General features: G+C 46.0%; 1 protein-coding gene across 3 annotated transcripts in view; it reads left to right on the top strand.

Annotated features, from left to right (window-relative positions):
- The window catches only part of GRIK3 (glutamate ionotropic receptor kainate type subunit 3), a 229,752-nt gene that overhangs the window by 123,553 nt on the left and 80,691 nt on the right, over positions 1 to 25,508 (top strand). For 2 of the 3 annotated variants that reach the window (XM_073317613.1, XM_073317615.1), the window contains exons 2-6: positions 1,753 to 1,929; positions 6,001 to 6,258; positions 7,742 to 7,923; positions 13,098 to 13,151; positions 21,067 to 21,240. In XM_073317613.1, coding sequence (XP_073173714.1) covers positions 1,753 to 1,929; positions 6,001 to 6,258; positions 7,742 to 7,923; positions 13,098 to 13,151; positions 21,067 to 21,240 — 845 coding nt within the window. The remainder of the gene's footprint in view (positions 1 to 1,752; positions 1,930 to 6,000; positions 6,259 to 7,741; positions 7,924 to 13,097; positions 13,152 to 21,066; positions 21,241 to 25,508) is intronic. The other variant, XM_073317616.1, reaches the window with a different exon arrangement.

Genomic DNA, 25,508 nt, shown 5'->3' on the forward strand with positions numbered 1-25,508 from the left:
GGAACTAATAATAAGGAATGACAAAGAGGGAACTTAAGGATGAGCAGAAAGCAGCTGGAGATTTCACTCCCAATTCTTATATTAATTATAACTCTGCATTATTCACACAGCACAATGACTGTGCATGGTAAAAGTCAACACACTGATTGCCTCATTGGTGGAGAATCTAAGACATGAGGAAGACCTCACAGCATGGCAGGAGGTAGGGCCCAGAAGGGAAAGCCAAGGCAGCAATTCCTGGTCACTGTCAACTTGGACCATGTTCAAGATGGTGACTTAGAAATTAAAGGGTCCAGACTTTGTTCCCAGAACTCTGCAGGGGGGAAACAATTTAACTGATGCAGGAGAATTTTCAAGATTTCAAAAAAAAATTCTGTTCCCAATGGGGGAAAAATTCAAAATTTCAAAATAATAATAATAATAATAAAAAAAATTGTGAACCAATAATTTGAATAAAAATTCATTTTGGTTTAATTTTGACCTTTTTAAAAAGAGGTTACTCTTCTTTAGCTAAAATTTCAAAACAAAATGTTGTTTCAAAACAAATTGAAAAGCAAAAAATTATTTTTGAAAATGTCAACATTTCCCATTTTGATGACTTTGAAACTTTGTTTTTCAATTTTTTTTTTCAAATTTGGAGATTCACTGAAACTGACCCTTTCCTATGAACAGTTCTGGTTCTGACAAATTGGTGTTTTCCAGCAGAAAAAAGTTTTGTTGGAAAATTCCTGACCCGCACTCCTCACACTCCACACCCACTTTATTCTTATCCTCCTAGCAACAGCTGCTTGGAAAATACCAGTTATGTTTGATGGGACGATTTCTTAAATGTGTTTTTCTTAATTTCCTTTGAAAATACTTCAATTTTCAGCAGATTTTTGAAAACCCAAATCACAAACAAAAAATTTATTAAAATTGCAATTGTTTGATTGTGAAAACCAAACATTTAAATCAAAAACTGAAAAAAAATTCATGAAAATGTTTCAGTTTCCAGTTTTTCATGAAAATACAAATATTTTAACCAAAACAAAAGTGTCCACCAAAAATGTTTATAGTAGTCAAAATGCCTTTTTTTAAAAATGGGAAAACAATTCAACCCGCTCTATCCTGGCCTCTGTATCCTTTCTCTCTGATGTTGATTGAGGCTCAGGCACCTCTAATCTCAGATAGTCAGGGGAAGGAGATGGAAAGAGGGGGATGGCAAAACCAGGCTGGATGGGGAGAGAGTAACAATTCCAGGAATATTTTGTCATAAATTTCTATCTCTGAGCAGCCCTGGGTTCAGCCCCAACATAAGCCACCAGCATCTCCCCAGCAGTAAAAGGGGAACCAGGGAAACCCTCCTTCTCAGAGAGGCCACATTTCTTGTTTTTAGGTGTCACCATAATTTGACTCAGCTTCCCTGCCTGCCGTCTCTGGGCTGGGTGCTCAAATCAAAACAGAATGTACACAATCACATACACAGCAGTGAGCGGCTGGGTTCCCAAACTCCCCTGAGCTTCCTAGGGAAACTGTGAGAGAGGTCCCTCCATGCAGTTTGGAAGACATGGAAGTTCCCACTCGCTGATAAACCCAGGGGAGACATGGCTATAGCCAGTAGTGTAGCTGAGCATGAATGCCACTGGCTGTAGCCCTAATGTAGCTTTGAAATGTGTAAGCTTTTCCCAGGAGTTTGTCTCTGGACACGCTGTGGGAGAGGGTGCTCCTGAACCTTCATGTTGTTAGTAACTCTATTTTGGTCCTGTCTTGCAGGAGGAATTTTCGAGTATGCAGATGGCCCCAACGCCCAGGTTATGAGTGCCGAGGAGCAAGCCTTTAGATTTTCTGCCAATATTATCAACAGAAATAGAACTTTGTTGCCTAACACAACATTAACTTATGACATTCAGAGGATACATTTCCATGACAGCTTTGAAGCCACTAAGAAAGGTAAGTAGATAGCATATTTCTCCATTTGGTGAAGAATTACCGTTTGGGTTGATCAGAGGCAGACCGCTCTCTGCTCACCTGTTGAACATGTAGCCAGGAGCTTATGGGTCTTTAATGGCTTTATTTATTATTTAGTTTAAAAATGTCATCTCTTCTACCCATTTCCATTTTACTCCATGTCAGCTGAAGATGCTAAGGCTCAGATCACCTACAAGTGGCTGATATATGCATGTGGCAAAAATAAATCTTACGAGCATTGCGATCAGTGACGGTAACCATGCACTGCTGGAGACATTATGCATATACCCACTTGGATGACACCTTTGGCAGCATCCTTCCTGGAAGTACATCACCTGGCGTGCATGGCAGGAGGGAGATTAGAACCTACCTGGAATGCTATAACAGTGTGTCAAAGGTTAACAACACTGTGCTCCACTGATACAGGGGGACCCCATAAAATCTTGGCCCTGCATCTCCCAGAGGAATCTAAGTAACCACTGCATTCAGAGCTGCTCACTTTGCTTTCCTTGAATTGGGGCTTACACACGGGTACATGTTTTTGAAATAACCTGACCACAGTGAGAAAAGGTGGACAGCTGCAGGAACCTCAAGCCAGCCAGACTGGAGATTCCTTGTCTTCTGTAGCCTGTGCAATAGTTTCTTTATTAAAACAAACAAAGGAACAGATGTTGAAGCCCACTGTATTTTTCATGCAAATGTTTCCATTTAATTGAACTTCATGCAATAGGAAATTCCAAGATGGCACCAAAGGTGTTGGTGGCAGAAACTAAAATAATCCTGACTCTCACTTGTCGGGATTCTCCCAGTTCAGGTGGAAAGTGGCTACTGCTTTACTGGATTTTATAAATATCTTTTCCTAGAATTTTCAGGACCTTTGTACCACCCAGTATGTGCAGGTCTATTGCCTGTTTCTACAGCTGAGTTGACTGAAGCACCAAGGGGTCAAGTGAATTCTGGATCAAAAGCCTTGTAAATCAGATGCTCAGCCATGCATCTCCCAGTTCCTTATCCTATGCCGGTCACTAGACTATACAACTCCTTCACCCGCTAACCCTACACAGCTAACCTATTTCTCTTCCAACTCTAAAGTTTGCAAGACTCTTGAGCAGCTCCACTTAGACATGATATTAATGGAATATGACAAGTAAATAAAGTTATGTTTTTAAGCCTCTCCTTCATGTTTAATTAATGTGCCACTTCCTGGTGCATTTGCATTGCTAGATAAAGACTGGGAACTCTATCCAATGAAACAGAGTCCCCCTCTCCCTCTCCCCCACACACACACATTAAAAGAAGGGTAAAATGTGAGCACTGAAATGATGAGTTGTGCCGTTATTAAATGCTTCTTGCCTGTTGTGGTTTGTGTGGAGGTTCTAGAATGTTTGAGGTGATGGTTTGATGAACTTTTTAAAAGCACAGAAGTGTGGAATAGTAACGGTGGATCCTAAAAAGCTTAGAAATTGGATAAACATGCAAGAGTTTGGCTGCCCACCACATATTCCTAGTAGAGAGGGATTACAGCTTCCTTCTCCCCACCACCACAAGTCATTATTGTTATTGGATGCCAATTGATTTGAGCTGCTAGAGAGCGAGGTCTGGAGGGCGGGAGGGAGAAACTGGATGGCACAGCAAGTGCTCTGATTGTGGTTTACCCGTCAGCTTGTGAGGGTGATGGATTAGCTTCAGCTGGGGGGGAAACCTGCTCAGCAAAAGTATGACTCTATCTGAATTCACAGACCAGAGAGGCATCAATAGACAGAGCTGGTAACTGATTGTCACGGAGTCTACCAGGAATCAAGGCGGATATTTGCTTTTTTCAGGGGGTTTTATCTTGGAAGTTCCCCTAGGTTTTGTGACCCCTGCACTGTGCTAGGCTGAAGTGTAAGTATCATGTTTATCTTCACTGAAGCGTTAATTGTTGCTGGATGTTAAACCACACAGGAACCAAAGGAGGGGCACTCGTGAGCGTGCATACGTGAGTGTGCAAGTGAACATGTATGTGCTCACACTCCCTACCTGGCTGGAAGCCGTGTGGTTCCTGCCTTACCAAATGGAACGCAGTGTGTAGGCCACAAGGTGCAAGCTTCTGCTCAGTGTCCTTCTATGTTCATAATACAGTCAATGACGTTCCGTTCATTAGCACTCCAATCCTGCTCTTATTACATGAGAGAGATCTCCCACTGACTTCAGAGAGCCTTTTGTCTGAGCTGCTAGTATTGGACCAGGCCCATAAAGGTCAGCTTATTTCATTTGGTAAGTGATCTAGTGGCTTCCCCACATAGGGGATAAGAACCTACTACCACCTACAGCTCGCAGACCTGGTCCTTTGAGCCTTATGTTTTTGTACAGAAGACCTGGGGTTCTGTCCCCTCTAGTGACCTATGGTGTCATTCCATACTCAATAGGATTAAATTTCTGGCCCCATTGTGGCAAAACTCTCTGGCTTCGGTGGGGTCAGGATGTTACCATATCTGATAACTCTCTGAGCAGAGCAGCATGGAGGAGTAAAATACCCTGCTATGGTGCTCTATCCTCGATCTGGTCCCCATTCAGCAAAGCATGCAAGCAAAGGCCTGATATTCCAGTGGGGTGACTGGCCTCGCTGAGCTCAGCGTCAGCTGGCATCCCAATAGAAAGGGGCTGTTCCCATGACTAAGGGCGAGAGGGTTAACCCTGTACGCGTTAGTAAGTCTCTCAGTCTAAACCACAGTCATTGCTGAGCTGGGCACAGATAAACATATTTTATTTTTAAAAAGTAATCACTATGTGCATTTCAGAATGAAGTTATTTAATGTAATGAACTAGTCAAAGCCCCAGTCTGTGCTAAGCATCTGCAAAATATCTGGGGTTTAAGCTTAAACCCTGCATTCCCAGCAACCTGAATGAAACCTACACATCAAAATCCAAAAATCTCACCAGCCATCTACCCCTGTTTTCTGGCCACTGAAAATATATTGGATAAATTACAGATAATTTTTGTATGGAAAGAGAGGTGTGGGGGAGATGCTTCCAGACTGCCAGTGGCTATGGTACGTTTCAGTCACATGGGATTCAAACCAGTAGGGAGCCCAGAAAAACGGGCGCTGTTTATCATGGAAATAGGAATCAATCCTTTTTCATATTGAGCTGATTGGGATATAATTGGTTTCTTTTTCTGTGAAAATTTCTGTTTTTTCTTTAAAAATCCCAAACCCCCATATCTTAGGTTTTCAAATTTTTAATGCAAAATTTAGAAGAAAATTGACATTTTTTTGTGAAAATTTCAGTTTTGTCAAAAAGCCATTTTTAATTTTCAAAACAATTCAATGGGAATTTTTTGCCCAGTTCCATATTTATATCAGTTGCTGCCCAAGGGACCATCACTGCAGGGCCTAATTCTGTTCTTAATCGCCTTAAGTAGTAATTACTCCTGCAAGTAAATCTGCAAAGATCAATGGAACTACTTGCATAAGGGCTGCTTGGAGCAGGGGAAGGTGGCAGAGTCAGGCCTCAGTGAATGTCTCATCACCAGAGCTTGGCTTTGTGGTCACTCTTTATGAGATAGGAGAGGGCTCTGTGACCCAGTGCTGTTGATAGGATAGTGCCATTAACTAAAGAGCAGTCAGTGTTATCACCATGCAGAGCTGGGATTTAAAAATGAAATATCTGTGTGTAAGGAAAAAATCCTGAAAATGTCAAGACTTTGTACATCTCCCTCAGCTGTATCAGGCTTGGATAATCACTCCTTGGTCTGGAACCTGTCATCTCTCGTCTGTCTCACTGTTGATCTAGAACTTGACCTGCCTCTCTGCCTCTCCTCTCTGTTCCTTTATTTTTTAATATTTATATTTTGGTTGTTACCCAGAGGCTTCTGTCTGTCTGTCCATCCATCCCCATACATGCCGCTCTATCTATCTCTCCATGTGCCAAGACAAAGCAGCAGAGCTGTGCTGTTTGTGATATGACTGAATTAGTGACACGCTCTGGATGGGCTTGCATCCCCCAGTGTTAATCAGTCCCAGGAGGGATATTGTCTGGTGTATTGACAGCCTCGATCCCTTTCTATTCCAGCCTGTGACCAGCTCGCCCTGGGGGTTGTAGCAATATTCGGGCCTTCTCAAGGGTCCTGTACCAATGCTGTTCAGTCTATTTGCAATGCACTGGAAGTCCCCCATATACAACTTCGGTGGAAGCATCACCCTTTGGATAACAAGGACACTTTCTATGTCAACCTTTACCCCGACTATGCTTCTCTCAGCCATGCCATTCTGGACCTTGTACAGTATTTGAAATGGAGGTCAGCTACCGTTGTTTATGATGACAGTACAGGTAGGTGAAGGGGGAGCGAAGCAGCTCATCTATTGTGGGTTCCATTTCGGGACTTTTCCCATGCTCTCTGGTGGAGTAAAATCATGTTATGTGCGGTGAGACGAGTCCACAGGGACAGATCCAAATTCCTCATGAACTCACAGCAGAAATGCACAGGGTTCTTTGGAATATGTCTAAAGCTTTGGCAGACTTGTCAACCGGCTAGCCTTCATCCCCACGGCTGCCGACAAGGGGCCAGATGAAGGATGACGCTCTCTGCCTGTGTAAACTGGCCCCACTTCACTGAAGGCAGCCGCACAGCGTCTGTTTACATGAGCAGAGAATTTGGCAGGTGGTTTTGCCACGGAGGGCACAAAGCTCCCTCTAATGGCATAACTGAGCCTGCAAAGCCTTTGCTGTCTGGCTCATACCAGAAAATGCTCCTTACACACATCTGCAGGTAGAGGGAGCTCTTGATAGCGGGACAAAGCCCAGCAAAGCACCTGCTCTAAAGATAAAATTGTGTCGGGTCGCTTGTTCAAGACAATTTCACAAAGCCAGCGAGTTTCCTTAGGGGAAGTGCTGCGGAGAATGCCGTGTGACACTGCTGTTGGCTAATGTGGCTCCCTGTATATTCCTCTCCGTGACGTGTTCAGATGCACTTCTTCCATGTTGCACAAGGACACTCCCCATTGTCTCTTCCACCTTTGCAATGGCCTTCTGTTGGGTTTCTTCTTGCAACGCTAGATCCCACTAACTTTAACCGGCTGTGGCTGGCACAGCATTGTGCTTTCTCCAGAGGAGAGAAATGAGTGCACAGGTCGAAAAAAGGTCTCTGGTTATTTCCTGTTTCTGCCTACAGTCATGGCAGTAATATAATATGATAGAGAGGAGATTCTTCTCTTCAGATTGGAATTAATTACCCTAAAGACTCAGTTGGACTCAAGTCTCAGTTAATGGGACTTTTTTTTTCTTTTTTAATCTATACACAGTAAATGAAACAGATTTTGAGATGTTGGCTGGCTAGTTGTTATGTTCTCTCTTTCCCCTAGAACATGGGCTCTTAACTTGAAGGGGCATGCCCCCAAAGCTGTAGGGGGTCACGACTGTCCTGCCAATCCCACATGGCCAAATGGTGTGGGGAGCGGGGGAAGGGTGCATCCTGGTTAGATCTCAGCTAGATGGAAGGTGGGTTATTAGGAATGGGGTTTCTGATATGGGAAAAATTGGAAAACAATTGCCCTAGATGTGGTTGAAATTTAAAACCACGGCCCAGCTGCATCCTTTGTTTCGGTAGACACTTTTAAAATGCTAAATATTGGCGGGGTGTGGGGGGGGAAATTACTTTGTGAAATCAAATTGTGAATGAAAATTAACAGTCGCCCAGTAAAAGTTTGTAAAGGAACCCGGAGCCCAGTGGATGTGGAAGGGACCTGCTGCTGGCAAGAGCAGCTCGTTCTGACATTGCTGTGGGTTTTGTCTTTTTGAAATGCTGCTCTCTAAGGCCTGATTCGGCTGCAGGAGCTTATCATGGCCCCGTCAAGGTACAACATCCGACTGAAGATCCGCCAGCTGCCCATCGACACGGAGGATGCCAGGCCCCTGCTGAAGGAGATGAAGAGAGGCCGGGAGTTCCGCATCATCTTCGACTGTAACCACTTGATGGCAGCTCAGATCCTCAAACAGGTGAGCTCTGGAGGGGCTGCAGCAGGAGGGGTTCTTTGGAAAGTGGGAAGCCTCTGGGAATTCATGCTCATGCAATGATGATAATCCAGCTGAGACATCTGTGGCGTACCCCTGCAGGTAACGTCCTTTATAATAAATAAAGCATTTTTGCAGCTGCACATGCTTTGCTTAGGCTCTTGCGGGCAATGTTCTGAGGCTATAGTTAAAGCTACTTCCTCTACACTTGGTTTTTATATCTGAAAATACAGGTTTTGTACAAAGAACTATGCTACAAGGGTCAGGTCACACTGCAGAGCGTGCAGAGAACACCAAAGTTAGGGCTGCATTGGTAACCCAACTTGGCTCCCTTGTGCATCGGTATTAAAATTAAGGCTGGCCAAAAAATTGCTGTCAAAACTTTTTTGGTGCAAAATTAGGTTTTTGACTAAATGAAAAATTTCAGGGAAGTGTCTGATTTCTGCAGGAAATTTCAACTTTTCTTTGGGGAAAAAACCCAAAATAATGAAAAGTAAAAATTGTCCATGGAAAAAAATCAAAATTTTCCACTTCAGGGAGGAAAAAAAATCCTACAAGCTTTAGTTAGGATACAAGGCCAGATCCTCAGCTGGTATCAGTGGGTTCAGCTGTGTTGGCGTCAGTCTTTAACTGTATGATCACGTACCATTTCCTGTTGCCACGCAAGTGGTTCTCCAGCCCTCAATGCGTGAATGCAGCACTTGTTCCTCCCTTTGTCAGCCAATGTATCAAATAGAATTCTGCTCTTGGCCACTTCTGTCATTGTTCGGTTAGCCCTGTCCCTGCACAAATGTGGTATTACTTCCTGGTTTCATGTCATCTCTCCCATCTGTCCTGCCTCAGGCCCCCTAGGTGTGCACAGGGGGACATTATACTAGATGCTACATTTTGGTAAGGACTACTGCAAGGTACGCGTGTCTGCTTGCACACATGTCTACACACACACACACACACGTACATACACACAAAAGAAGCCACAAATTTGGTCAAAATGGAAAGTCCAAGATTACCACATTTCTGGGTCTTTTTATTGCTATGTTGAGCCTAGATGTCAGTGATTTCCCATTGACCGGGTTTTTTTTCTGCTACTTGATTTGTGTCTCTCACATGCCAGCAGGCCTGGATTTCTCCCCTTCCTCTTCCCCTTAGGTACATGCCGTTATGGTAGGAAATGTCAACCCTAGGAGAATTACAAAAAAATCATCAAATACAAGTGTGATTTATCCCAGCCCAGGGAGACCCAACATATTGTTTAAATAACCGTTCTCCCCTGGAAGGACTAAGCAGCCCAGTGCACCGAAGAGGGAATTCTCTGCAACCCCAGTGCTACTGCAAAACGAGGGGAAGTGCCCAGAGATCAGACAGCCAGGGCGGGATTATTTAACAAAGTAATAAGGGGAATCCTCATCTCCTGTCAATTATTTTAATAGGCTAGCTGTATTTGGTGCTGTACACTTATTATGCAGGTTTTGATAGTTTTTTGTGCCATCTTCTCTGCTCATCGGTGTGGGTAAAGAATAAAAGGTGGGTGGGGTGGAGGTCGGGGGGGGCACGAAAGGTTTCTTGTATGTGGGGTTTTTTTTTAGGAAACAAGAAACAGGGGTATCTACTTACAATCCATAGACCAGTGGTTTCCAACCTATTGACCATTGTGGGCTGCCTATGCAGCTCTCTGTGTGTTGTGTGGGTTGCATCCGTGTCATAATATATGCTACCTGTGCAGCCCTGCGGATGTCACGTGGGCTGCAGCTCTGCACTGATTGGCCATGAGACTCACTGCCCTAGAGGATTGCTCGTTGTCTAGGACCGAGTGCCAAAGGACCTTAAGAGCTCCGGAGGAATGTCACAACCACCTCCACCCGCACCTCAGCTGGTGTCAAAGCTCCCTGCAGTGTACCGAGCTCTCCCCCTGGGTTCTGCCGCAGTCCCCGCTCATACCTGGTGCGGGGTGGATTGAGGAGTGGGGATAGCTCCAGTTTTTCCCTGCATCTTTTCTGACTGCCAGAGAGCATGAATCTGGCACGATACTGCAGCCTTGCTCTCTGGAGGATGGGTTATGGAGACAGTGAGTCCAGTCTGCTCTTCCCCGGCAACTTCTGCAGGCCTTTACACCTGTGCAAAGTGACTGTCAAATCCCGCCAGATTAGAATGGTAGGGCTCTGTTCCCACTGCGAATCAGTGGGGCGGGAGGGGAAGAAGACAGTGCAAGATACAGGAAGAGCGCAACACGCGTCACACGTTTGTGCAAAAGGGATACAATTCAGAGCCAGACCCTTTCTGTTAAACAATAACAACTTTTCTGTAGTTGATAGATTTCCACTCCATACGGCTAAATGCAGTGCCTTGCATAATGACAGGTTTCAGAGTAACAGCCGTGTTAGTCAGTTTTCATGCAGTTGATAGATTTCCACTCCATATGGCTAAATACGGCTAACACGGCTGTTACTCTGAAACTTTTCTGTGTTACTCCCTTCTGGGATACTTTAGCAAACATGCCAATTAAACCACACGCAAGTCTGACCTACAGTTTTTGCTTCCCGTGTCAGGACAAGTGTTCTGAGCTCACCTATTGTACTGCACCTATTTGCAAGTCGAAGCAGGAGAGGAATCCTGCCAAGCTGCCCCACTAAATAACGTAGAGTTCAAGGACAAGATTTCCAAAAGTGAGTCCTGATTTTTGGGTGCCCAGTGTGAGATGGCTTAACACACTCTGGTTTTCAGAAAGTGCCGAGCACCTGCTCTCTTCAAATCAGGCCCCTCAGAGGTGGCCTAGGTTGGGCACCCTGGATCATGAGTCACATTTGAAAACCCAGTCTCTTTAACACATTCATTAAAAATATCCCCACAGTGACTATAGCATCAAGGCAACTCATAGTTACCCTGGGCAATACTTTTAAACCCCACTAACCCAAGAAGGACTACCCCAAGATAATACAGACAGCACATATGAGACGATCACATTCCCAGGAAGCAGGTGTGGCGTTTCTTGAGATAGCACCAGGGAGTTAAAGTATTTTCTGTTTTGTCCTCTTGCACTATAATTTCACTTGAGAAAAGTCTGGTCTCAGTCTTTCTGGTCATCGGTTTATGATCACGTCTGTTCTCTGAACTCCCAACTTTCTTTCTCTTCCTCCTTGGCAGCGGTCTGTGAATGGATTGCTGAACTCCTGCTCGGCACTGTCCTACCTTTTCTACAGTTTCCCCTCTCCCCTTTCCCCCCTCCCCGGCGGTTGTTGATAGCCTTTCTACTGTTCTGCGGGTTGCTTTTTGCTTTATTTCTTTACAAAAGCAGAGGCATTTTCTGCATTCAGACTCATGCATCACACCAGCCATCTGATGGCAGGATTGGGCCCCAGCACATTAACATTTACCATCGTGGATGACTCAGAGAATTACAGCCTCATTGCCTTCTGGGTTGAAATCTTCTGCTCATACCAGAGACCTGATTATTTTTTGCATTAATATCATCGTGTTTTTTAAAGACATCCAGGTCAAGGAAAGGAATGAAGGGAAAACTTCAGATTCTGGGTTTCTAGGCCCTGCAATCTGGATTGGCCCATCCTCTCCATGTTTCCTAACCCCCTGCTTCTTTTCAAACTGTTCTTTTCTTCCTCAGAGCTAAACTCTGCCCTAGTAATTGTAGCAGAACCAAACAGAAAGCAGAGAGAAGCAAACATCCCCTGAGGTCAGAGGAGGCAAGGTGGCTGTCATTAAAGATTTTGAAGTACTCTTAGATCTGCTTTCCCCAAAAGCACACTGAACCCTATCCAAAAAGCCAAACCTCCCTTCTGTTTGAAAATCTTTCCAGGAGGATTCCTTTCCTAGATACACTAGGGCTATGCCCTGTTGCAAGGTGAATGGATTTGGTAATAGTCCAGGCTCTTTCTGGTCCAAAAGATTCAGTGATATGTATCGTAGAATTATGCATTCAGTCTAGTTTTATTAATATCCATCATGGCAATGATGTGTGGGAGTCATCGTTTATATGGACTCCTGCTTCTTGGTCTACTCTGATCCCTTTTGCATCAGCTGTAGAAGGAAACACTAAAATATTGCATCCATTAACTGGACACTGCTTTACACCCCATGTTTCAAAGATGCTGACATGCTATTTCCCCAGACTAAAGGAGCTAAGGCAGCTCTGGGGAAAAAAGCTATTTGTTTCTCTGGATATCTGCAGCTCCTGCTTCCTGCCAGAAACTGTCTGGCCCTTCATTCCACCCAACTATTAAGATCTACTGCAATGCTTCTTGGAAATAGTAAACGTTGCCCTGGGTGCCAGATTTTGCTCTGACGATTTCTGGAGCAGTCCTTTCAGCCCATCAAGCAGGTCTAAATGTGTACTAATTGATCTGCCTTCATTGATAGAATAATACAGAATGGCTGAGTGGCTTCCCTCCATTCTCCTTCCCCCTGGACTTTTTCTGACACCCCGCCCCAGTATATATAATCCTCCATTGATTATGTTCAGAAAAAGGGGCGCAGTCGTTTAAAAAAAATTAGTTGTATGAATGTGGTGGGCACCAAAGACCCACACTAACAACGACAGATGGAAATACACAGCAATGCCAGTCCAAAGTTAAGGAATAAAAAGCTTTACACTTCACCTTTTAAGATCAACACAAGGCAGCATTACCCTGGTGGTGGGCTGTGTGTCTGCCTAGGTTTCTATAATGTTGCCCATCGCCAAGGTGTCCAGAGTACCTTCCTCAAGAAGTAAACACAGCCATATCTTTCTCCCTCTGTCCCAGCCAGGCCAGCAGCGGCCAACTCATTGTCAGTGTTGGGATGTCACGTGGTATAGGACGTGTGGAGATGCCCAGATGTTGTAATCAAATCTCTGGATTTTTCTCACTGCTGGAGCGCCATGCCCTGTTGAAGTCAATGGGATCTGGATGTGCTCAGTACCTGTTTAAAACAGGCTACAAGGGTCTTAGGCCTTGATTCAGCAAAGCATGTAAGCATATGCTTATGTCCCAGGAACTTAAAGTTAAGCACATGCTTAAGCACTTTGCTGAATCAGTCCAGAATCCAAATGTGTTTCCTGGTTCATCTCTCTCTGTATGTATCAGCCCTTCAGGTGTTTTTCTTTCACTGTTTCTTCTGGACGGTTTTACCATACATCTTGCTAACCCTCTTTCCCCCCCACTCTTCTTAAGGCCATGGCAATGGGAATGATGACGGAATACTACCACTTCATCTTCACTACTCTGGTAAAGTATCAAATCAATGCAACTCCTTTTACTGTCCCCATGTACCGTGAATGAAATGTGAGCAGGTGCTGCATGTCGTCAGTGAGCCGTACGGAATACTTTTTTCTGGGTGTGTCATACAGCTCCAGGACCCCAGAGGGGCGGGGTGGGCCTGTATTAACAGAACAGGGACCAGGAGGTTTTACTTAGCTTTGGTCTAAAATCAGATTTTTTTTAATCCGGCCTTCTCATTGAACCATCACGTAACTGTTCGTATTAACAGACACGCTGATTCTCCTCTCACGTACACTGCTTTTCATCAGTGTAACTGCGTTTACTTCTCTGGAGTTACTCCACATATACACGAGCGGAGGCAAGAAGAGAATCAGGCCCACAATATTTGTTCAACTTCTTTTCCTTCCGTAATTTTGATCTTGGTGTGGTTGCTCACACGCTGAAAGCTGAGCGTGTGCACAAGGTCCTTAGCCATTGTGCATGGGATTTGTGGGTGTTGAAATTCAATAGGCGTTGGGAACCTCTCTGCCTGAGGCTCTTTTGAGAACCGCAGCCTAACCCTCCTTGCTGTGGGAGATATTTTGACACTGCAGGTTTATTTTGCATGAGAAGAATTCGGCTTGAAATTATCTTCAGTCTCATTAAACATGGGCTAGTTCCCCTCTGACTCCAGGAGGCATTGTTCTTGGCATATGCTTTTTTTTTTGTTTTAATTCAGGGTGTTATTGTCTGGGACCCTCCTGAATTTGGTATGATGCTAAAAAAAACTCCTGTATCTTTCCCCTTTAGGAAAGAAACATAATAAACTAACCCTTAAAATTTGTAAAACTTATTTTTCAAATGCAAAAGACGTTTTAATTACTCCTACTGCCATTATCTATTCCAGGCAGCTTTAAGCAGTTCCCAGATAACCTCCTATTAATCAGTCCCAGCTGAGCCCATAGTACATCTTGTGTGTAGGTAAAGCCTGGAGGTGGGGAAAAAATGTTAATAAATTAACAGATAAGTGATCACAATTAATGCCACTTTCCTGAAATAACAGTTATACCATGGGAAAGATGTTTTAATCTATTATTCCTGAAGGCAATGTTTTCCTAGCTTGCAATGCACATTCTCCAGCTTTGACCATACTAGACCCATGGGGTGCTCATGAATTAGTCTATTATGTTATAGTGAATGTTTCTGAAAGGTCCCTAGACAGTGCTGAGTGCACTCTATCAACATTTGGCATGGAATGCTTCGACATTTTGCCAAACGGCAAAGCTGAGTTCAACATGTAGGGCCCCCTCTTGATTTTCCTTCTAAGGGAACTGGGAGCCAGGATCCAGCAAGATGCCTGAGAGGCCGTTGTTTGGTGTCAAGCATAGCCCTTGCTTCCACATGATTTAGGGTTTGATCCTGCAAGGTGCTCAGCACCCTCAGCTCCCGTTGGGGTCAGCGGGACTTGGCATCTCTAGAAGTGGCTCGGCAGCTTGTAGGATTGTGCGGTGCCCGTACAAAGAGAGGTCTCCCTAACACAGCTGTTTGCGGGTAGCTAAGGAAAGCTGGGGACTCAAACTACTTAGAGTCTGTGCACCAAGTCCAGAGCGAAAGAGCGTGCCCAGGGCAGCATCTCAAGCAGGCGCAGACACCAGCAGAGGAGCTAGAAGTGAGGGGGAAGAGGGCTGATGTTCTGCTGCTTGCTCCACTCATCCAGCTGAGCTCAGGATCTTCGCTGCACTTTGGGCTGCTCTGAAGAGGGCTAAGGCTTAACGCTGAAACACTCTGTAGCCGCGCGTGCTGCGAAGGGTGCGTTCAGCACCTGCAGGACTCGGACTCTGCGCCTGAGCGGGAAATTGCACAGCGGAGGACTTGGGGTAGGAACTAAATGCGGCACCATCTCTAGAGCCACCAGGGGGAAGGGGAAAGCGTTCAGGAGTCAGAACAGAAGGCCGTAATGTTCAAATCATGGGGCCTGCCCAGGTGGGTGTGTGGGGGCCTGATTTTCTGGCACTTAAATTAATATTGAACCTGATTATTAGGCACTTAAATTAAACTGGACTGGCTTTCAGCTGGTGCTGAGCACACCCTACTCCTGTGAAACTCAGCACATCAGAGAGGCAGGTCACTTCGATGTACATCAGTTGATTGTGTTGAAACAGGGACTTAGTAGCGTCTGAAGGCCTAAGCCGAGATCAGGGCCCCATGGTGCTAGGTGACATCCAAACACAAAGAGCTCCGCTGAAGTCAAATGGGGGTTGTCAGTGCAGTTGTTGCCGGATTTGGACCACAGCAAGTCCCCGCCCCTTTCTGTGTGTTTGCAGAGCAGCTAACAGAATAGATCCCTGATCTCTGCGGGCGCAGACTCTCAAGAAGCCGCGCCTGTCATGGAAGGTGGAGCTTCCGCTAGGAACTTTTTGCTGGGCAACGTCAGGGGTGTAAAAGCAGCTCCGTAACTCTGAAAAGCAATGTTCCAGAGAAGGTGGAAGGGGACAAATCCAAAGCACCAGAGTCAGTGATAGAAGGAAAAGGTAGATGAACTGGAAAATGGAAACAGATGCTCCAAGTTGCAGATATAGGAGCGGCAGGAGCAGAAGGTCTGGGAGGAACTAATATGGTGATTTTTTTTCCTTGCAATTTTTGCAACTCAGTTTGAATTCTTAATTGTTCTTTTATCTCTAGAAGCTGGAGAGTCAGATTTCAGCTGAGATTTCAAATGGACTGGAGGAGAATGGAAAGGCTCAAGTTAGCTTCCATGGAAGTGAAATCAGGTCCTTGGGGAAGTGAAGGGCTACAGGAGACGCAGAACAGGAGATAGTCACACCCTGAGTATGGGCAGGGTGAGAAGGGAAGCCAGTGCTGGAGGCATGGCAGAGAGGGGAACAGAGAGATAGGAGGTCCTGGACATCAGTTGGAGCTAGCTGGATGGACTTCGTCATGTACAACTAAAGCTGTGGAAGTGAATCTGCTAGCCTCAGAAGTGAATTCACCACCTCAGAAGTGAATTTCCCCAAAGCACTAACAGAAGATATTCTATGCCTAAAATGTCTGATTGCTGGAAGAATGAGGAATATGAAAACTGTTCCCCTGGGGTCGAGCAATAGACTAATAAACCCATAGTCTGAGATAAAGATGATGTTAACCATCCAAACCCTGATGCAATTAAATATCTGCATGCTGAGTTCAGTCACCTGGCATCATTTATGAGAGGATATTCAAGATTGATTTTCAGCCTGCTCTTTAACTGGATCTCTGGTTTTCTACCTAAAATTTTGCAGGTGAAAATTTGACCATGCAATTCTTTGTGGGCGTAATTAGTGACTGGACCTGCAAACATCTACATGGCATCAGCTGTGCACTTGGAGGGTGCAAAATAGGAAGCCAGCATTTAAAAATAAAATGAGGCCCTAAAAGCTTAAGGCCCAAGAGCTGCAATGATTCCCAGCTCCTCCATGGAGTGTGCAGTCACCGTGGTCTGGAATGCGCTGGTTTTCTCACACACTGATTACGGTTCTGCATTTGGGGCCAATGCTCTGCCAGCTGTTCCAGACATTACGAATTCTGCAAGTGGGAGAGTGCACCATCAGGGTCATTACACAGGGTCAGCCTGTGACGTCACCAAAAACCACATTTGCATGGCTAAGCTGGTTCCTGTTGGGTGTCAGGAGACATCAGTGTTCAGGCACTAAGATGCACAAAGGCATAATAAATATCCCAAGTCCTTGCTTCCCCATTGAGAGATTCCCTGTCACCTCCTTGATGAATCCCCTTAAGGAGTTGCCAAGCCTATTCCTAAAGTCGATACATGCTTGCGCAAAGCTTCCTTATCAGACAGAGCTCTGGCCCTCACTAACTCTTCCCAATGCTGCTCTTGAACAGCTAACGAAATCCCAGCAAATTGTTACGTGTGCTATTCACATTGCCCAGTAACCTCCCAAGCCGCGCCTGTGTGTTTGCAGTACGCGGCCTATACGGGTGCACTGTCCAGTGCAGGAAACAGGATGGTCTGTTCCTTCACTCACCCTTGGGCAGAATAGAACTGATTGTCAAGCAGCTGTGTGGCTGAAGTGGCATATTGCATGGACCATCTCTCTCCTATATTGAGACGTGCACCCAGTGGTCCCTGCCTCATTGCACAAGCAATCTGGGCCAGATGACTCACACAGGGACTGCCAGAGACTATCAGACAGAAAAACGAGACTTCACCAGCAGGGGATCGATTAACGGTTAAAATATAACCCAACTTTTCAAAATCCCTTCTGAGAACAATAAACGTATACCCATCCTTATTGCTTCAGCCCCTGTGAGCCATAGCAGGGAGACTTCATTACTACCCGCAATAACAAAGCGTTGCCAGAAAAGAAGGCACTGGCCCGTGTGGGTGGACACTGTTCATGGGGGAATTTCCACGTTATTAATCCAAGCCTCAACCATTCACTCCATGCTCCAGAAAGGCTCTCTCCTTAGACAGCCCATGTCACCACAGCGATAAGAGAGGGTTTACAAGTAGAAATGACAACAACAGTTGCTCCCTTTCTCCCTTCCCAGCTGGAAAGAGAAATAGCTTGCTCAGTTCCTAAGGCTCCCTGTGTTTGCGTGTGTGAGTTGTGGACGTGTGCAGGGGACGGGGGATGTGAAGAAACTATTGAAGCTGAAGAAATGAGACTTGTCTCTAGGCCTGAGAGTGGCTGGATCCCAGGTGTTTGTTCTTTCTCAGGGCGGGGAGCTCCATAGCCTGGGAACATCTGGTCCCCTGCACCCATGGGTCTCCCCCATTGGTGTAGAGTTGCACCGTTGTGTGGGATTGTAGCTGTCATGGAGGGAGAGGCAACCACCGGCAGGTAGAGCGCTTTCCATAGAGGTCTTTGTAGGTCAGGAGACACACCTTCAACTGGACTATGCAGTCCGCAGGGAGCTCTCTAAGCAGCTTATGTGAACCCCCTGCTGCAGTAGCAGCTGGCCCTGGAGCAGGTCGGACCATGTGCTTGTGAGAAGCAGCGGGCGCCGCTCTGCTGGGATACAGAGCAAAATTGAATCCATGACTTGGCTACTTCCTTTGACAAACTCCTCCATTAGATCTGGTGAGGAAACCCCCCTGGGCACAGACAAGCTGTGTCCCGGTGCTGAAGGTACAGTATGCTAGGTGGGATAAAGGTGCGTGGAGTTTACGTAGAGCAGCCATTTCAAAATTGCCATGTTCCCTAAATCCTGCAATGGGCATTACACGTGAATACTGGTGATTACGCATAAATAACACGGTAGAGAATGACTGGATGTGACAGAGATGAACATACTTCCCAAGTTACCATTTAGTGTCCAAATCATCCCCAATTTGCACTTTGGGTTTTTGACACTGAACAAAGAACAGCGGCCTGTTGGGTTAGCGTTGGGGGTCAGTCAGGCTGTTCCTCTAATCTTGTAGGGTTTTGTAAACCCCTAAATCAACACCCCTTGCACATATCCTGCAGATCTAGGGACTTCACCTCATGTCATTGCAAAGTTCCCAGCCTTCCACACAACTTGGGGGTCCCCTCACTTGTACTGTTGATGACTATTTACATAGGGTGACCAGACAGCAAGTGTGAAAAATCGGGGCAGGCGTGGGGAGTAACAGGTGCTATATAAGACAAAGCCCTGAATATCAGGATTGTCCCTATAAAATCAGAACATCTGGTCACCCTATATTTACATCAGTGTAGCTAACTCCTCTCACGGCCAGGGGTCATTTTGCACGTACCCTGCCCACGTTAGCCTTCTCTTGCAGGCCCTTTGAGAACTCCTGTATTGTCTGTCTTGTGGCTAACAGCACCCCCACCCAGGGATGGTTTAATAACCAAAATGGTTCAAACAATCCCCCGAGAGACCCCAGAGGGAACCTCATACCCGTAACACAAAAGTTTATACCCAGCCCTGGTTTAGTCGGCCACACACAGAGCTCTTCCTTTGTCCCAGTGTGCTACTTCACCCTACTGCTCTCTGCGAGGAGGCCCCGGGCCCCACCAAGGCGTGCCTCTTCAGTAAGCAGGGTTGGCCAGCCTCAGCCCTGCAGCCCCGCTGGGACGAGCTGCCCTGGTGCAGTCAGTAATAAAGAATCACGGGGCTGAGGTTCCAGAAAGTGTCATTTGCTGTAAAGGAAGGAACCCAGCGGCATTTTAACTTCCCAGCAGGGATCCTTTTCGTGGCTCACATTTCACCCCAGACCTGGTCTCTGACAGGTCGAGTGGTGTGGCACATCATGGTGGTAGTTAAACACTGACTTTGATGAGGCGGTGTCAGGGTACAATCGAATCCAGCAGGGAAACCCATGCATTCGTATTGCAGGAGCACCTAGCGGCCCCAGCCATGTCCCAGGACCCTGTTGTGTTAGGCAATGTACAAACACAGAACGAAGAGACAGGTCCAGCCCCAAAGAGTGTACAATCCACGACTGGGACAAAATAAAACATTTTGTTTCATTTTGGGGTGTTTTTCATCCCATTCTGTGGGGTTTTTAATTTGTCTTAATTTCTAAACAATGCCATTTTGAAACAAAAAGTCAAAACAGAAACTCAGCACTTCCTAGAATTTGGCCCAGGAGAATGTGGTGCATGCAAACTAGTTTTTTTTTTATTGCCTCTCATCTGTTTTAGAGAATGAATCAGCAGAGAAGATGGTAGGAATGGGATGATCTGGGATTACAAAATCAAGAACTGTTGCAGAAACTGTTCAAAATAAAATATGGTTAAAACAACTCATTAAGCAGATTATTCCAGGACCGAAGCCCCCTCCTGACTGCCATTCTCTGCCATGCTCACTCACGATTCCCTCATTTGTGAACTCCCAGGAAACCTTGTTCAGCTTCATCATCCAGGCAGCTTCCATTTCCCTTGGGTGAGCTGTTCTTGTTTTTTGCCGAGCTGAACAGCTGTGGTGTGTGCCTGGCATGTCTCGGATCCAAAACCCATTCAGATTTGTTTCTGAGGTTTGAGCTACAGACCTCCCTGTACTGAAGTTAATATTCAGATGTGGCAGAGCCAAGAGATGCATTAAGGAAGTGCGCTTACGAAGGACTGCAAATACCCCCTCTCTCCCTGCCTGCCGAGTGACAGCTTTGGGCTGGTTGCCAGGCGAGCTAAAGACTGCCTGGTTTCTCTGTCTCTCTCTTTTTTTATTGTATAAAGGGCACACTCATTCATTTTCAGACTGTGTACACTGGTTGTAATGTCAAGAAATTCATCTTAGCTCCTCTTCTGTAGTGATCTGCAAATTGACATTCCAAATTTGGAGTTATTTTGTCATCCAAGGCACCATCCAGGACTCAGCACTCAAAGCAAATTCTCCAGGAAAAAACCTTGGGGAACTTTTATAGGATTAAACTCAAATGCAGAAACAATGCCTTTTAAGACCTCATTCTGCTGGGTGTAGTGGCCAGGCACCAGTTTCAGGACTAGGGTTGGATGACATTTTTCAGTCAACTTTTTTCACGGAAAAATGCAGATTTGAGTCAACCAAAACATTTTGCAAATTCTTACTGAAATTTGGAAATGTTTCATTTCAATATATTGAAAGAAAAAAAAAGATTTTTCAGTTCAAAATGACTTTGTCTTTTGATTTAAAAAAACTTGAAAACTAGACATTTCATTTTGGGTTGAACAAAACATTTTGTTGTTTTTCTTTGTTTGTCTTGTGTGTTTAGATTGTAAAGTCTTTGGAAAGGAGATTGGCTTTTCCTAGATGTATGTAGCACAATGGAGCCCTGATTCCATTGGTACTGTCATGATACTCATAATGATGGTAAGGGACGGAGCTCTACACCCTGCATTCAGTACGGCAGCATCCTGTATCCCACTTTTTGTGAACCCTGAACTCTCCAGCTTAATACAAAGGGCACCACATTAAACAAAGGACATGCGACAAATAAAAGAAAGTCACAAAATGTTAAAACTGATTTCTCTCTTTTAAGGATCTTTATGCATTAGACCTAGAACCATATCGCTACTCTGGAGTGAACCTGACTGGCTTCCGGATCCTCAACGTGGAGAACCCTCACGTGTCTGCCATCACTGAGAAATGGTCCATGGAGCGGCTGCAGGCCACGCCCAGGGTGGAGTCAGGCCTGCTTGACGGAGTCATGATGGTACGATGGTCACTTTAAAATCCCTTTGGCATGTGGGTGTGTTGTCCCTGGCTGTGCAGAGAGGGGCCCTGACACAAACGCCACTCCCGTTATATCTGCTCTGGGTGCTGCCTGGGTTCCGGGGAGGGAGTTATTCCTCTAGGATTTTACTGAATAATTGACATTTATTTTCTACTGATTATTTCTCTGCTTTTGAAACTTAACAAAGGATCGTAGTTGGACGTCCCTCTCATAGCTGCATCGGGCCATATTCACCCTGGTGTATCAGCATGTGTATCAATCACAGGGGATCTACATCTCCTTGGCCCATCATCCATAAAAGTCTGATGTGTGAAGATAGCTGCTGTTCTTCTCTAAATACAGCAGTTCAGTGCTGATCGCTTCAGCGTTTAGTTAAAATCCAGAAGTGGATGGATAGGTGATCCATTGGGGGGGGGGAAACCCTTTTTAGATTTCATACAACTTTAAAAATCAAAAAAGCATCTCAAAAAAGCATCCGTGCACTCTCATTTTGCTAAACGTGGTCTCCCCTGCAGGGACTAGATCTGAAGGTAGTTATTCACCAGTAGGTGTGTGAGCAGTGCGAAGCTACCACTGACAAGGATCTGAGTACAAGAGAAATGCACATTTGGTGTCTTGAGAGTTTTGCAGCTGCCCCTGCTGCAGATAAGTCCCCTGGAAGCCTATGTTGACCATGCAAAAGTCCATTAATGGCTCCGAGCATTATTTATTAGTAGTGGAGCCAGTCAGGAGAAAACCCACAAACATTTGTGTCAATATTTTCAAATTGTAAAAATTTCCACCAGCCTTGTAATTTGGAGAAAAAACTGGAAGAAAACTGTGGAAAGGTCAAGAAAATCGTTCCTTTATTGTTTTTAATTCTGAAATTTGGAAACATTTTGACCAGCTCTAATTGTTCTTATTGTTATTGTGATTATTTCTTATTAATAATAGTAATTCTTCACCTTTCTCTAGCACCCAAAGGCTCCAGCGGGGGCTGTACAAACATATAGTAAAAGACTCACATCTCAACCAACTTGTCTCAGGACAACCCATCCCAGGGATCCTTCCTCATGTACTTAGTTGCTCTCTATTGTAATTGCCTCTTAAATACAACAAAGCTCTCAGTACTGTACCAATGTTATTACAGTCCATCTGTGTGGGCCAGCATGCCCACGGGCTGCAGCTTCCGTGCAGCTATATGACTTGTCTTAATGGTGCGACCCGCTGTCACGTCTCCTCCACAAAATGTGGATGCACATAGACTGATTTGAAGCTGTTAGTTCAGGCTGTTGCGTGGCTGGGCCATGCAGGGACCGCGACTAGGTGTGCTGTAAACGGGGGAAGTGCCCCGCACAGTATCTGCTGGGAACGAGAGGCAAAGGAGGGCAGCTGTTTCTTTAATCAGATAGATACTGTATTCCTCATGGGAACACGCCTGGATTTCTCTGCACCGGCCCCATGCACAAAGCTCACTGCACTGGAAAGATCCATGATGCATGTGCGACAAACCCTGGTGCTCCCAGGCTGAGGAAGGAACCCTCTCCTCATTGCCCTGCACAAGCTGCCTTTCAGGTTGGGGCAGACGGGTGCCCCAAGGGGTCACCATCCACGAGCACCCTGCTCCTGAGAACAGGCACTGGGAATTCCGAATGCTCGTGCCGTTCAGCGGGAGCCATGTCACCAGGGACGTGCCTGCCGCTGTGACAAGCTCTTGCACGAAACTCACCAGAGGGTTGGGCTGGATTAAGGACAGCTGTGTGATATTTCACAGGGCACAATCCTGCAAGATGCTGAATGCCTCCTGGGAGGTTCACCGACACCCCTGCCTGCTGCAGACTTCACTGGGAGCTCAGTACCTGGCAGGATAAGGCCTGCAGTTTGGAGCGAGTGATCTGGAGAATGGGAGCAGAGTTGACACGCTTGTGTTGGGAGCTGGGGTTCCCTGCCACCCCGGAATGCTGCTGCTGTGGGGGTTGGTAGCAGCTCCACACCCCAATAGTTTCTACTGGGAGGATGCTGCATCCCACACAAGTACTGCCTGGTTTCCTCCTGTCCTGCCTCTTCACCCCAACCAGGATCCCCGGGTAAAAGGCTCCCAAATTGTCACTGGTGCATTTGCGTCCTTTCCTCCTTGAAGTGCCTGCCGTCTGTCACTGAGGGTTTCTCCTGAGTGGAGGTTTCCACCATTCTCCTTCTGCCTTTGGCCCATAGCAAGCAAGGCCCCCAACCGGACACATTCTGGGCTTCTGACTCCTCAGGGGCCCCAGGACTCCAGAGGGACTAGAAGGTGCCTTATTCACAGTGTGGATTTCGGGATGGTGCTCCTCTGTAGGGATGGGCAAGCAAAGGAGGAAGTGCTCCACTGTTCCGACCCAGAGACGGCTCATAGCTTGGGTCCTATTACTCAGCGTGTGCATCAAGGAGGGCTGAGAAAAACCAGAGAGAGACCCGGTGCATATGGAGCCCTCAAGGGGAGTGACAGTGAGAAAAAGGCAGTTTGAGAACCACCCCCCTCCCCCCCTCCCGAGCGCCCTGTCCATCTCTGCTCAGGGTTTCAGAGAGAAATAGCCAGCAAGGGCAGATCAGATATCTGGTGGCTGGTTTGTGGGATTTCCCAACACTAGAGGGAAGGATGCATTAGGAACATGTCTTAATTTCTGACCATAAGGAGTCTGCTTTCTTAGCCCCATCCCCAGAGTGCCACATGGCCTCGTGAGAAACTTCGCTCTCTCTCTGCATGTCAGGAGCCAAGCACATCTGGGGCAAGGATGGACCTGGTGGCTGGCAGAAACGAGGACAGCAGCATCCCTTCTTCTATTGCAGCAAGACAGCTGGTAATAACCAGAGGCACGGGCGTGATCTTCCCCCTCCCCAGTATGGCTTGTTAATCTTCTGCTCTGCCTGTCACAAAGGGGCATTATGATAAAATGCTACTCTGAGGTGATGCCTGCATGCTGGCTGTGATTTCCGGCCTCTCTCCTCGCCAGCAAAGACTGAACCAGCATGCTGTGGGCTTTCTAATAAATTTTTTTAAAAGTCTTCTTCCAGCAGAGCTGAAAGTTTCTCTCTGCAGCTAGGAGCAGCATCCTTCTAACATCAGACATCTCTGCCAAGACATCTGAACCCTCCCTTCTTACTAAACCGAGAAATGAGGCAGGCACACACTAGAATTCTCTCCCTTTTTATGCCTTCTGGTCAATGTCAAACATCAAAACGGTGGGCCAGGCTTTCAGAAGTGGGGACCCCAAGCTCTGGAAGGAAACAGGGCAACTGGGAGTAAAGTTACTCCATCTCCATACATGTGAGATTTGCAGGAGGACCCATTGTATTGGGAAAAATAATTCCCTCTACTCCAGGAGTTTACTGGTTCAGGTTCTCTGCCCTGGGAGAAGCAGAAGCTCAGCCTGCATGACCATAATTGTCTCTTCTGGCCTTAGAATCTGGGGATCGCTCCCCAGTGACAAATGTCTCTCTCTTGCAGCTGAAATTTTCCTTGTAGCAGGCTCTCCCCCTATTTCCTGCATTTCTTTGACTTTTTTTTTTAATCTTTTCTCTTGTTCCGACACTTCTCCAAAATACCTTCTAAATTATTTCATTTTTATAAACGGCACATACCCCTGGCTTTGTATGACCACGGAGAGAGACTATTGCACAGAATGTATGACAAGACCTCAGTTAGTAGAACCCTTTGTTATGCGTGCACTAAGATTTGGTTGTTTACCACCTCTTGTCAATAGCAAGGTCACAAAGCTCTCGGACCTCTGGTTTTAGGGTCCTTCCTCCCTACCAAATATGACCCCCCAGAATACAAGCCTTGGGGATGTAAGAGCTTCCTCTTTGTTTTAAACTGTCTTTAGATTATGCGATGGGTGCACTATTTTCCGTAACTACTCGAGCATACTGGGTAGGGTGACCAGATGTCCCGATTTTATAGGCACAGTCCGGATTTTTGGGTCTTTTTCTTATATAGGCTCCTATTACCCCCGACCACCTGTCCCAATTTTTCACATTTGCTGTCTGGTCACCCTAATACTGGGGCCTGCTGTACTCTACTCAAATGCACACTGAGTCTCTGCAATATCTGCCGTAGTGGTGGATGATAAGAACGGAAGTCGTTTTAGGAGCACGCAGAGGCCACAGGTTTAATGAGCCAGCCCTGTTTGAATTGCTGTTCACCCTATCTTTGTGCTTCAGAATCGTGTCCTTCAAGCCTCTCCTTCTCCAGCAGCTAAGTCAGGTGTCTATCAAACTCAGTCCCTTCTCTG

The sequence above is a fragment of the Lepidochelys kempii genome, chromosome 19 (assembly GCF_965140265.1).
Source record: "Lepidochelys kempii isolate rLepKem1 chromosome 19, rLepKem1.hap2, whole genome shotgun sequence".
NCBI lineage: Eukaryota > Metazoa > Chordata > Testudines > Cheloniidae > Lepidochelys > Lepidochelys kempii.